Source organism: Taeniopygia guttata, chromosome 30, assembly GCF_048771995.1.
Source record: "Taeniopygia guttata chromosome 30, bTaeGut7.mat, whole genome shotgun sequence".
In the NCBI taxonomy this organism is placed as follows: domain Eukaryota; kingdom Metazoa; phylum Chordata; class Aves; order Passeriformes; family Estrildidae; genus Taeniopygia; species Taeniopygia guttata.
In genome coordinates, this window is record NC_133055.1 from 4,237,117 (window position 1) to 4,249,702 (window position 12,586).

Genomic DNA, 12,586 nt, shown 5'->3' on the forward strand with positions numbered 1-12,586 from the left:
TATTGATCACTAAAATAACAGTTCAGATATCTCATGCACTTGTCAAAATTCATAATCAACAGTTAATATTTATCCCCCTTCCCTGCCACTCTCCAATAGTAGGAAACTGAATACAAAGTCTTTGGTAATTTCCTCCTTTTTATCAAAATCGTTGTCTTGGAAATATTCTATGACCAAATAGAACACCTCAGCATGTCAAAGCTTTGTGAGCATTTCACCTCCCCAGCACCAGAAATACACAGAGTTGTACTCACAGGGTCTGTGGGTATTGGGATGTTCCAGCTTTAGGAGATCTCTCCAGGAGCTGCAGCTGCATTGTCCTGCAGCCAGAGGTTCCTGTGCCAAGGGCTGGCAGTGATTCTGCCCCAGGCACTTCTCAGCCCCTTCCCAGCCCTGACTGATTGAAGCTCTCTGTGCCTCTGTGCTGTGCCCAGGCTGGCTGCAGGCAGTGCCCCAGCCCTGCTGGGCTGGGAGAAGAGCTGCTCAGCAAGAGAAATGTGCTTTTGAAGCTCTGCTTGGTTACCAGGATCACCCTCTGTGCCAGGAGCCCGGCCCAGCTCAGCAGCACAGACACAGCACAAGGACTTTAATGACCCTCTGGGGCTTTGTGCTCAGGCCCTGAACATCAGGCCCTGAGAGGGAGCTGCAGAAACCTCTCCAGAACTCCAAGTCAGAATCCAACTCCAAAGTTTCTCGGACTTTTAATGGGTCCCACTGAGGGACACGACTGATAAAGTGTCCCCAGGCCCCAGGCAGAGCAGAGAACTGGAGGCACTGATGACAGGTGGGGACAAAGAGAAGCCAAGTCTTGGTGCCCTGGGGCACAGCAGGCTCTGTGCCACCAAGGGCTGTGAGGAGACACTTGTCCTGAGGCCCTGGGGCCTCCTGGCACAGCCCCAGCCAGGCTGGGCACTGTCAGCCCCTGGTCCTGCCCTCAGCATCCCCCCCTAGCCCACATCCCAGTGGCCTCAAGAATCTGCTGGAAGGAGTCCCTGGGGAGCTTTGGTCAGGAATGGCCCTGGGGGCTCCTTCATGCTCCCAGGGACTGCAGGTTTTTCAAAGGACTTTGGCTTTTGCTTTTGCCTTGGAGTCTCTGAGAGCTTTGTGCAATCCTGGCCTCCAATTATCTGCTGTAATTAGTCCCTGGAGAGGCTTTGCCAGAAACAACACTCAGTGGGGCTCATTAATGCTTCAAGGTACTTCAGTTCTTTTAAGGTACTTGGTGTTTCTGCTTTGATCCAGACTCTGTGAAATGTTCGTGCAATCATGGCCCCAATTATCTGCTTTAATGAGTCCCTTGAGAGCTTTGTACTGACACCCAGTGGGGCTCATTAGTGCTTTGAGATACTCAAGGTTTTTAAGGTACTTTGGATTTTCTTTTCCACATTGAGAAGTTTTGGTGCCATTTTGAGTCTCTGAGAGGTTTTTGTGCCATCCTGGCTTCCAGTTGTCTCCTCCAAGGAGTCCATGAAGAGCCTGTGTTGGGGATGGACCTCAGTGGGCCCCATTAATGCTTTGGGACACTTTGGGTGTTTCCTCTTGACTTTTACTCCTGGAAAAGTTTGTGCAATCTCCTCTCAGGCTCAGCTCTAAATGCACCACGGGGCTCATTAGGATCAAACAAGTCCTGACAAACCATGGCTCTGGCTTGATTTCCATCTTGTCTTGGGCAGTTCATCAGGAAGTTTCTGTAGTGGTTTTGGTTTGCCAATTTAAGGTTTCTCGGCCAATGCATAAATTAGTGTGGTGGGTTCAGTGTTGACTAATTACCAGTGCACACACTAGAATATACTTACTCATTTCCTGCTGCGAGGTACGATTAAGAGAAAGGAAAAGTGGGCTCAGATTTTAAGAGCATAAATAAAAATTTGATAACAGTAACTTAAATAAAAAGAAATACGAAACATAACAAAACTTTCAGAACATTTCCCCTCGCTATACAACCTGACAATGTAAAGAGACAAAACCTACAATTTTTAATCAGTTTACCACCTCTGATATAGTCTTTCTTCACTTTATTAAGGGAGAGAAGTTGGTCTTCTTAATGTTATAGAGGCTTCTCCACAAGAAAACAGTTATCTCATGGCTTTTCATTTCCACAAATAGCCGCCGCCTCGAAAAATCTGCAATTGTGAAGTCCGTCCCATTTTTTAACAGCTTTTCCCACAGCTGTGTTTATGGGCCATGCCAGCTTACGGGGTGTTAGTTTCAAGAGGAACTTTTTAAGATAAAAGGTTCTCTGCATCTATTTCTGAAATCATCTTCATCTCTGGGAACAGAGGTCTTCTTCTTCTCTCCCTGAGGGCACAGGGTCTCATCACTCTTCTCTTTTTTCTTTTCAAACTTCTCATGGGATCTCAGCTACTGCAACATTTGCTTACTTTAGCATGGAGACCTTTGCTGAAACAAGTCATCTCCCCATACTTTTCAATGTGTTATAGGGAAAAAGAGAATCTGATGTATCAATGACATCCTTCTCCATAGCTTTAGCAGAGGATTTCAGCCCCAAGATCAAGGCATCTCCTCATCCCTCCCACCTGGGACTCAACTTCCTCTTCACTGACCTCAGTGGGTTCATGTTGCCCCTCTGTGTGCCTGCCCTGTGTCCTTTTCTCTCACTGGAGGGAGGATGGCAGCACTGGCAGAGTCAATATCTGCCCGGGGCTGCAGATGGTTCCGTGAGCCCGGCCGGGCTCGGTCCTTGCGGCCGGAGCTGTTTTCCCATGGAGGTTTCTGCAGCGGCTGCGCTGGGGCTGTGTCAGGCTGGGCCGCGCTGGGCCAGGCCAGGATCTCAGCAGCCAGGCCAGAGCCCAGCAGCAGCACGGCCGGGGCCGATGGCTTCTCCTCCCCTGCCCGCTGGCTGCGGGCGAAGCCCAAGGGCGGCAGAGCCTCGGCCGAGCCGGCCCGGCCCGGGGCTGCTCCTGGGGCCCGGCGGATCCCGGCTGGGCCCGGGCTGGCGGCGGGGCAGGGCTCGGCAGTGGCCAGATGTCAGCACCCGCAGCCACGGCCCGGCCTCGGCCCCGCGGCCTCCCCTGCCCTGCCCGGCAGCCGATGGGGCCTGGCGGCTCCCTGGGAAGGGGCCCGGCCCCACGGCAGGAGCCGCCCGGCCCCACGGCCGAGACGGGGCTGGGCCGGCCTTGGCACCTCTTTGGGGCCAGAAGGGAGAGAGACCCAGCCAGGCTTTCTCATCTTCAACTTGGGTCTGCACAGAGGCGTCTGCAGTTTGCTTAGTGGTTTAACAGACTGTCAGCTCTCAAAGCTAATTACTGATTGTTTTTTTGTCAAAGAGGAAACTTCTAGAAGCTTCTCTCAGGACATCACTTCCATGATAGAAAACCACCCCAGCAGCACAGAGCACAGAGCTCCTTTGTTCATATGTAGTGGTCATGTGCCTGAGGCCTCAAAACCCCACGTTGGGAGATCTCTGGGCTCTCTCCAAGGTATTTTCAAATGAAAACATTCAGCTCATAGTCTAAGAAAATCACCAGAGGACAGGACCAGCCTGACCTGTCTGTCCTGGCTACTTTTGTCTGGGAGCAGTCCTTGGATATACAGAATTTGGGAGGCCAAACTAATTTTCGCCATGGACCCTGGACCAGAAGGCATGTTCTTTTTCAGAGGAAGGAAGAAAGAGAGCCCCAGTGATTCAGGGGCAGATGAGAGGTGACCACAAGAGGCAAAGGCCAGCTAGAGCTGGCAGGTTTTTTTCTGGGAGATACCCTTGCATATAGGAAATATTTTAGGGAGGATACCAGTTTTGACAATGGGCATCTGAAGAGATGGATAGTTCTTTCCCATAGCAAGGAAAGCACATAGCCCCAGTGCTCCAGGAGCTGATGAGAGGCAGCCCTTGGGAGGCCAAACCAGCAGGACTTGTTCCATGTTCCCTCACTTCCATGGGGCCCCACAGTGTCCCAATGGTCCCTCGCTTCCAGGAGGCCCTGAGGTGTCACAATGCCCCCTTGGTGACACCAGGCCCTGAAGGGTTGGAATGCTCTCCATGGTTCCATCAGGCCCCACAGAGTCATAATGGTCTCTGGGTCCATGAAGCCCCACGGTGTCACCATGGCCCCTTGGTTCCATGGGCTCCAGTGGTTCCACAATGATCCCCTTGGTTCCATGAGGTGCCCACAGTGTCACAGTGATCCCCATGGGAAGGAAAGAACCGAGCCCCAGCGTGGCAGGGGCAGCCACCAGAGGCCAAGGCCAGCCAGGCTTGATGGTACTGGCAGATTTTGTCTGGGAGCAACCGTTGGATATAGGGAATTTTAGAGGTGGAATCCCACTTTCAGACATGGTTATCCGGGGGAGAAGGACGGTCCTTTTCAATAGGAAGAAAAGCACGGAAAACCGGTGTTTTGGGGGTAGATAAATGGCGGCCACCAGAGGCCTAAGGCAGCCACACCTCTCTGTCCTGGTAGCTTTTGTCTGAAAACAACCCTTGGATATAGGGAATCTGGGAGGTGGAATCCCAGTTTCTGCCATTTCTCCGTACATACGGATGGTTTTTTGTATAAGAAGGAAAGCACAGAGGGCAAGTGTTTCTGAGGGAGAGGAGAGGAGAGGAGAGGAGAGGAGAGGAGAGGAGAGGAGAGGAGAGGAGAGGAGAGGAGAGGAGAGGAGAGGAGAGGAGAGGAGAGGAGAGGAGAGGAGAGGAGAGGAGAGGAGAGGAGAGGAGAGGAGAGGAGAGGAGAGGAGAGGAGAGGAGAGGAGAGGAGAGGAGAGGAGAGGAGAGGAGAGGAGAGGAGAGGAGAGGAGAGGAGAGGAGAGGAGAGGAGAGGAGAGGAGAGGAGAGGAGAGGAGAGGAGAGGAGAGGAGAGGAGAGGAGAGGAGAGGAGAGGAGAGGAGAGGAGAGGAGAGGAGAGGAGAGGAGAGGAGAGGAGAGGAGAGGAGAGGAGAGGAGAGGAGAGGAGAGGAGAGGAGAGGAGAGGAGAGGAGAGGAGAGGAGAGGAGAGGAGAGGAGAGGAGAGGAGAGGAGAGGAGAGGAGAGGAGAGGAGAGGAGAGGAGAGGAGAGGAGAGGAGAGGAGAGGAGAGGAGAGGAGAGGAGAGGAGAGGAGAGGAGAGGAGAGGAGAGGAGAGGAGAGGAGAGGAGAGGAGAGGAGAGGAGAGGAGAGGAGAGGAGAGGAGAGGAGAGGAGAGGAGAGGAGAGGAGAGGAGAGGAGAGGAGAGGAGAGGAGAGGAGAGGAGAGGAGAGGAGAGGAGAGGAGAGGAGAGGAGAGGAGAGGAGAGGAAGTGGCCCCTGTGAGGCCAAGCCAGCCAGACCTGTTTCTCCTGGAAACTCTTGTCATGGAGTAATCCTTGGATATATGGAATTTGGGATGAAGAATGTCAGTTTTGACCACGGACACCTTGAGAAAAAAGAAGGTTTTTTTCCGTTAGAAGGAAAGCCCTGAGCCCCAGTGTTTCAGAGGAACATGAGTGCCAGACCTCAGGAAGCCAAGGCCAGCCAGACTTGTGATTCCTGGCATCATTTTTCTGGGGGCTATCCTTGTATATAGGGAATTTCGGAGGCAGATCCCAAATTTTGACCATGGGTGCCTGGTTGAGATGGATGCTTTTTAAGCAAGAAAAGCACACGGACTCAGTGTCTGAAAGGCAGATGAGAGGTGGCCCCTGGGTGGCCAAGGCAGCCAGACCTGTTTCTATTCACAGATTTCATCGGGGAACAATCTTTGCATATAAGAAAATTTGGGGAAGGAATCCCAGTTTTGGCCATAGGCCCCTGCAGGAGAAGGACAGTTCTCTCCCATAGGATGAGGAAGCAAAGAGTCAATTGTGACTCTGGGGTCCCACGTAACCAAGGGGCCATGGTGACACAGCAGGGCCACGTGGATCCAGTGGTCCATTGTGACACTGTGGATTCAAGGAGACCATGGAGACACCCCCAGAACCTCATGGAACCAAGGAGTCCACGGTGACCCAGCGGGGCTGCATGGAGCCAATGGTCCATGGTGGCACTGCCCATCCAAGGAGGCCATTTGGACACTGCGGAAGCTCATGGAGCGAGGTGGCCATTGTGACACTGAAGAACTTCATGACACCAAATATCCATGGGGACACAGCAGGGCATCATGGATCCCAGGAACCGCTGTTGGCAGTGCGGAAACTCCTGGAACCAGGGGCTGTTGTGGCACTGCAGCACCAACACAGCTGCTGCACCTTGTCCCCTGCCCTGCACAGCTCCTTGGGAGGCACGGCAGGAGCAGCACCCTGGGAGCCTCGGGAATGCCCCTCTGGGATCCGTGGCACACACTCCCAGGGGCTGGAATTCCAGTTCCCAGACCAGGAAAAGATGTTCCTGCCCTTGAAGGCAAAGCTTTTATGGAAGAGCCAACAGCCAAGTGCAGCAGGATCCTACAGTGACATTTCACTGCCAGCCTTCCTAACTTCACCCATGGTTGTCGTAGCTCATGGACTGGGAATTAAATCAGGGCAGGGCCTGTGGTGGGAGCTGCCCTGGGTCAATGGAGACACTGAGAGAGAAACAGAGCAGGTAAAGGAAGGCAGGAGAGAAAGGAGGTGTTTTGGTTTGGAATGACACGTGTCTGCTAAGGAAGGCAGGGGCCTCCCCTGAAATGGAAAAATGTAGATTCTTTCTTTCTGAATTGTTATACATTTGAAATTAAGGGGGCCTCTCTAGTAAAAATATGGGAGCAGGAATAGCATTTTTTTATTAGGGAAGAAAATAAAAAGATAAAATAAACAATGCAGGAAACCAAAACAACACTGAGAGAGCCAGAATACAACCTGACACGCTGTTGGACAGGGTATTGGCTGCAGTCCAATTGGAATGGTGGCTGCAGTCCTCCTGCAGTGTCAGGTGTGGTTCTGTTGGAGAAGTGATCCTGTAGAAAAGGGTGTCTTCTTCTGAAGAGGAAGAGGCAGCTGTTCCTCTGAGAAATCCAGCCCAGAAAAAGCTGTGTTGGTGGGCCAGAATCTCAAGATTAGATGCAGGTAGGAATGCTTGGCTCCACCCTCTGGGCAGAGCATCTCACAATGGGATGTTACAGTTCTTATCAGTCATGCAGTGACATTCAATAGCCCATTATCAGCAGATGTCTGCCCTGAGGGAGGATTGATTGTAGAAGAGATAAGGAAAAACTGCCCCCTTAGCACAGGACAACTGCCATACAGATGGCAAATAGAACACATCTTGCTTTTCAGTCTGGGACAGGAGGTCACAAACAAAATCAGCTGAGAAGGCGGCACTCTGAAAAGCAAACCAGAACTGACAGAAAATGAATGGGACAGAAAACAATTATTCTGGAAGTTTTATTTACTATCAAAATAAATCACAACCACCCAGACACACACAATCTTAATCCCACAACCTCAAATTTAGATCTCACTTCTCCCGATCTCCTTCCAACCCCATCTCACCCTAGAGGCTGTGGAATTGAGTAATTTTTGCATGGGACTGAGGTGGGAACCAGCGATTTTGAGGTGGGATTGAGCAATTTTGGGGTAACACTGTGGGGTTTCCAGTGGGATTGAATAATTTTGAGGTGACAGAGCAATCCACCTTGGCTTTTGGAGTGCAAAGATATGGAGAATACTACCAGATATCCCCCAAGAACCCACAAATCCTCCAGAATACGTTCCCAAACCATAAATCCTACCTCAGATACCTCTTAAATGGTGGGACTTTTGACATCTCTGATCAATACTCTTTTTAGTCATTTTTCAGGTGTTTTCAAGTGATAAAGACAAATCAGAAGAAAATTAGGGTCAAACCAAAACCAGAGAGCCCTTGAGCATCCCCTGGGCACAAGACAAAACAAACTCAGCAGAAATCAAACTTAACCCTCCATAAAATGCCTTGAGGAATATTTGCTCTTCCCACAAGTCTCTTGTGATGGAAACACAAACAAATCCCAAACATTAATAAACCAGCAGCAGAAGAAATTCTGTGGCAATTCCAAATCCCATCACTTCCAGCACAGCTCTACCTCAGATGCTGGCAGGTTCCAAAAAAGAAATATGGAAATTTGGCCCAATACAGATTATTAAAAGGAAGGGAAAGCTCTGTGGAGCTGTCACAAAGGTGACGGGAACGAAGAAAAGAATGATTCTCATATTTGGAAAAGCCCCCAAGCCTGCGAATTCACTAATTATTCGGGAGTTTAGATACTTGAGCTGGGCTTTTTGTAGGACTTTAGTAGCCCTGTGTTCCTCACCTTGGGGTGACTGATCCTGGTCAGTTTCACTGGTATGATTTGCTCCCTTTCCTCCAGTGACTTTAACGAACTTTTCAGGGAAGGACAGGAATATATTTTCTTTACACTGGCCACCCACAACAGCCATTTTCCTCATAAGTTCTCCCAAAAGTTGCTCAGAGGAAGCTGCATCCGAGTTTCCAAGAGTTCCTCCAGAAAGAGGCAGAACCTCCTCATAGGAGGGAACCAGGCTGTTGCTAAAAAGGCACTTGGGGTCAGACAGCAGTGCCCTGAACTCACTGTGCAAAATAATGTTGCAAGCTGGTTAATAAAATTGTTAGAGAAATGCCTCTGCCCCAATTAAGGTGCTACCAAGACCAAATCCAAGGTGGATTTTATTGAACAACAAATGTGAGGTAGAGAGAGGGATGGAAAGAAAGAAAAAAGGGGAGAGAGCAAGGGAGTGACAGGGACAGAGATCTCCCCTGGGGCCGGGCAAGTGTGACATTGTCCCCTGTGTGCGTGTCCTTCCCAGGGTGGGGGTTTTACACCTGAGCCAGTTTGGGTAAGGGGGGTGGTGTTCACCCCCCACCCCGAGCAGGGATTGCCTCACTGTTTCAGGTTACAGTGTCAGATGTAACCAAAAGTGTTTTCAGTCACCATCTCCGTAAACTGTTATCAACAGGTGGGGCAGTGTTCTTTATCTCTTCCATGGCTCAGCCCTGATAACGCCCTCCAGGGGCCATCTTCTGTTAATGGGCCATTGAGTGTCACTGCAGGGCTGATAAAATTACATCATCCCATTGTGGGATGCTCCGCCCAGGGGGAGGAACCAAGCATTCCTACCTGGATATAATCTCACCCATGCAACACCACGACCACCTAGCCTACTGGATTCCCAGAGGACAAGAGCTCCATAACCACCACTGGACCTTCAGAGGAAGACCAGACCCTTCTACAGGATCACCGCTTTGACAGAATCACGTTCATCACTCCAGCCGGACTGCAGCCACTATTTAATCAGACTGCTACCACCACCCTGAGCAGCGGGGTGTCAGGGTATATCCTGACTCTGTCCGATTAAGCCAGTGTTTCTGTATCATTGCCTTGATCTTAATTTTCTTACTCAATTGTCATTCTGGCTTAGACTCTCCCCCTGGTTTGCCTTCAAACCAGTACAAAACTCACTGTGCTCATCCCTCGTTTTCCTCCCAAAACAGGATTTCCCATCCCGAGCCCTTTGCCAGATGGAGGAGGAGGCTGTGAAGAAGAGGAAGGAGCCCTGGGACACCGAGGCAGGTGAGGAGGAAGTCAGTGCCCCTTTCCCCCTCTCTCCTGTTCCATCTGCCGGCCCAGCCTGGCCCCCGGCTGCAGGACAGCCCCGCTGCCGACGCTCTGCTGACGGGGATGCACTAGGGGGATCTCCTTACCCTTCCTTGTGGCACGGAGGCAAATCCCATCCTCTCCTTGTCCTTCCTACCCCAGAGCAGGAGCTGATGATGGAGACCAGGAAGGACAAATCTCTGCAGCACAACCACATGGAAGAGGCCGATTTGAGCAACTCCACAGCGCAAGAATCCAACAGGGAGGAAAAGCCCCGGAGATCCCAAAGGAGGAAGGGCTGGAAACCCAGCCCAGGGTGCTCTGAGAAGGAAAGGCCCACTCTGGGTCAGGAAGGTGGGCAGAGCTTCAGCCAGAACTCGGAGCTGGTGGTCCCTGAGAAGCTTCATGATGGGGAGAAGCCCCACAAGTGCTTGGAGTGTGGGAAGAGCTTCAGGCGGAGCAACAGTCTGAAACGACATCAGATGATCCACACTGGGGAATGGCCCTATGAGTGTGGGGAGTGTGGGAAGGGCTTCAGCTGCAGCTCCGACCTCATCATCCACCAACGCATCCACACTGGGGAGAGGCCCTACGAGTGTCCCGAGTGTCAGAAGAGGTTTCACAGCAGCTCTTCTCTCCTTGTGCATCAGCGGATTCACACGGATGAGAGGCCCTTCCTCTGCCCTGACTGTGGCAAGGTCTTCAAGCGCAACTCCACTCTTGTCACCCACCGGCGCATCCACACTGGGGAGAGGCCCTACGAGTGTCCCCAATGTGGGAAGGGGTTTCACTCCAGCTACAATCTCCTCCTGCATGAGCGGGTCCACACCGAGGAGAGGCCCTTCCTCTGCTCTGACTGCGGGAAAGGCTTCAAGCAAAACTTGCACCTCATCAGGCACCGGCGCATCCACACTGGGGAGAGGCCCTACGAGTGTCCCCAGTGTGGGAAGAGCTTCACCCGGAGCTCTCACTTGACCCAACACCAACGGAGCCACCGATGACAGAAGCCCTGTGAGTGCCCCAACTGCAGGAGGAGCTTCATGCAACGCTCCAGCTTCACTCCCCATTGAACAACCCACATTTGGAAGAGCCCTGGTGATCCCTGTTACCTGTGATCCATGCTGGGAAGATACCTGTACCTTTTCCTGCCCCTGCCAATGACCTTATGTGGGATTGAAGAACATGAGGGTCTGGCCATGGCCCTGTCACTACATTCACTCCCACCTCAGGTCATTGCCAGGGGCAGGAAAGGGACTCTCTCTCTCTCTCTCTCTCTCTCTCTCTCTCTCACTCTCTGAGAAGGGTGTCCTTTCCAGGCAGGAGGAGACATGTGGCCAGGAAGATACAATTGATGGTGATGTAATTTCCCCTTGTCATGGTTTGACACTGGCACAATGCCAGTGCCCCCCATGAAAATGCAATTTCTCAACTGAATGCTGTGAAATGCGATCGAGAACAGAGCAAAGCAGGCCCAAGCTTAATAATAGGAAAAAAACTTTATTAAGCTACTACCACTATGCTACTATAAAAGAGGGGAAAAAAAAAAAGAAGAAAGAAAACACACACAATTCAAAATGAAAACCTTCCAAAGCATTCCTCCTCCCACCACCCAACTCCAACAAACCACAGTGAGACACAATCTGGACCCCAGTCAGGTTTCCACCCTCCAGATAATCAACACCCAGTCCATCTGCAGGGAGAGAGGAGTCTCTCTCGTGCCACAGACCCCCCAAGAAACACAGCTGCCACATCCTGTGCTTCCATGTCACCACATGGCACCGCCCGGAGAAAAAGTTTGCCAGTGGTGACCCTCTCCTTTCCATGCACGGTGCTCTCACTACTAATGCATGGATGGACAGACTGCTTTTAGGATTTTTTTTCTTTCAAGGATGCCATGCCAAGAGGGGAAAAAACAACAGTTCAGTTTTTCATTTTTGGGACCAACAGTCCCCCCCATTTTCCCCTGGGGCCGAGGATTTACGAACAGAGCTCTTCTTTTTTTCTTCCTTTCTGAAGACAGGGGGCACCACTACAAACTTTCTTAACTTTTCTCTGTTCGCTCTACTTCTGTCTTTTCTCAGCTGAAGCAGGTCTCTTGGCTCACCAGCATTTTCCTAAAATACAGTCTCTCTTGGAGGAGAAGATTAGTTCAATCTGTGGCTACTAAGAAAAAGTCCAGCCAAACAGCCACTCTATCATCTTCTCCTACCTAGAATTTCTCCTTCTAACATCCCAAGTCCCAGGCTGTTTCTCTTCTTCTCTTTTTTAAACTAAGGAGGAGAAAAATTTCACAAAGCTTTCATTTCTCAGGAAGGGTTAAAAGTCCTAACTCTTAGAGATGGCTCGCTGCTCAGGCTCCAGCTCCCACAGCCCTGCTGGGCACCTTGCGGCCCCCCCGCTCTTCTCCTTCCCCGCAGTAAACTGCTGGCAAAACCACTGCTGTCTCTTTTCTCTCTCTTGGGAGAGAGAGAGATTCTGGGGGGGAACGGAGACATCTCAGATTTTGTCCACCCTTCCATCTGCAAGGGGCCAACCCGGGTTCCAGTCCCTCTACCTTTGGGCCTACCTCCGAAGGCCACATGGCTTCTCCCCTCCCCCACCCAGCTCGTGGCCGGGCAGGGGAGAGTCCTGCACTGACCGCTGACCGGAACCCAAGAGAGCGAGTTCTCCTGGGAATTCTGCTTTTAACCCCTCTGTGTTCTCAGAGGCGTGTCTACCTTCAATTGGTCAATGTCCAAATTGACTTCTTCCTTCCGGAAAAATTTTTTCTCCGTGTTAAACCACGATAGCAAGAGAAATGTGCTTTTGAAGCTCTGCTTGCTTACCAGGATCACCCTCTGTGCCAGGAGCCCAGCCCAGCTCAGCAGCACAGACACAGCACAAGGACTTTAATGACCCTCTGGGGCTTTGTGCTCAGGCCCTGAACATCAGGCCCTGAGAGGGAGCTGCAGAAACCTCTCCAGAACTCCAAGTCAGAATCCAACTCCAAAGTTTCTGGGACTTTTAATGGGTCCCACTGAGGGACACGACTGAGAAAGTGTCCCCAGGCCCCAGGCAGAGCAGAGAACTGGAGGCACTGATGACAGGTGGGGACAAAGAGAAGCCA

At 51.4% G+C, this 12,586-nt stretch overlaps 2 protein-coding genes across 2 annotated transcripts in view; one reads left to right on the top strand and one right to left on the bottom strand.

Annotated features, from left to right (window-relative positions):
- The window catches only part of LOC140680876 (uncharacterized), a 570,776-nt gene that overhangs the window by 306,090 nt on the left and 252,100 nt on the right, over positions 1 to 12,586 (top strand). Inside the window, exon 10 of the mRNA XM_072919761.1 lies at positions 9,897 to 10,234. Coding sequence (XP_072775862.1) covers positions 9,897 to 10,234 — 338 coding nt within the window. The remainder of the gene's footprint in view (positions 1 to 9,896; positions 10,235 to 12,586) is intronic.
- LOC140680884 (uncharacterized) overlaps positions 1 to 12,586 on the bottom strand; it is a 421,560-nt gene that overhangs the window by 29,665 nt on the left and 379,309 nt on the right. The window lies entirely within an intron of this gene.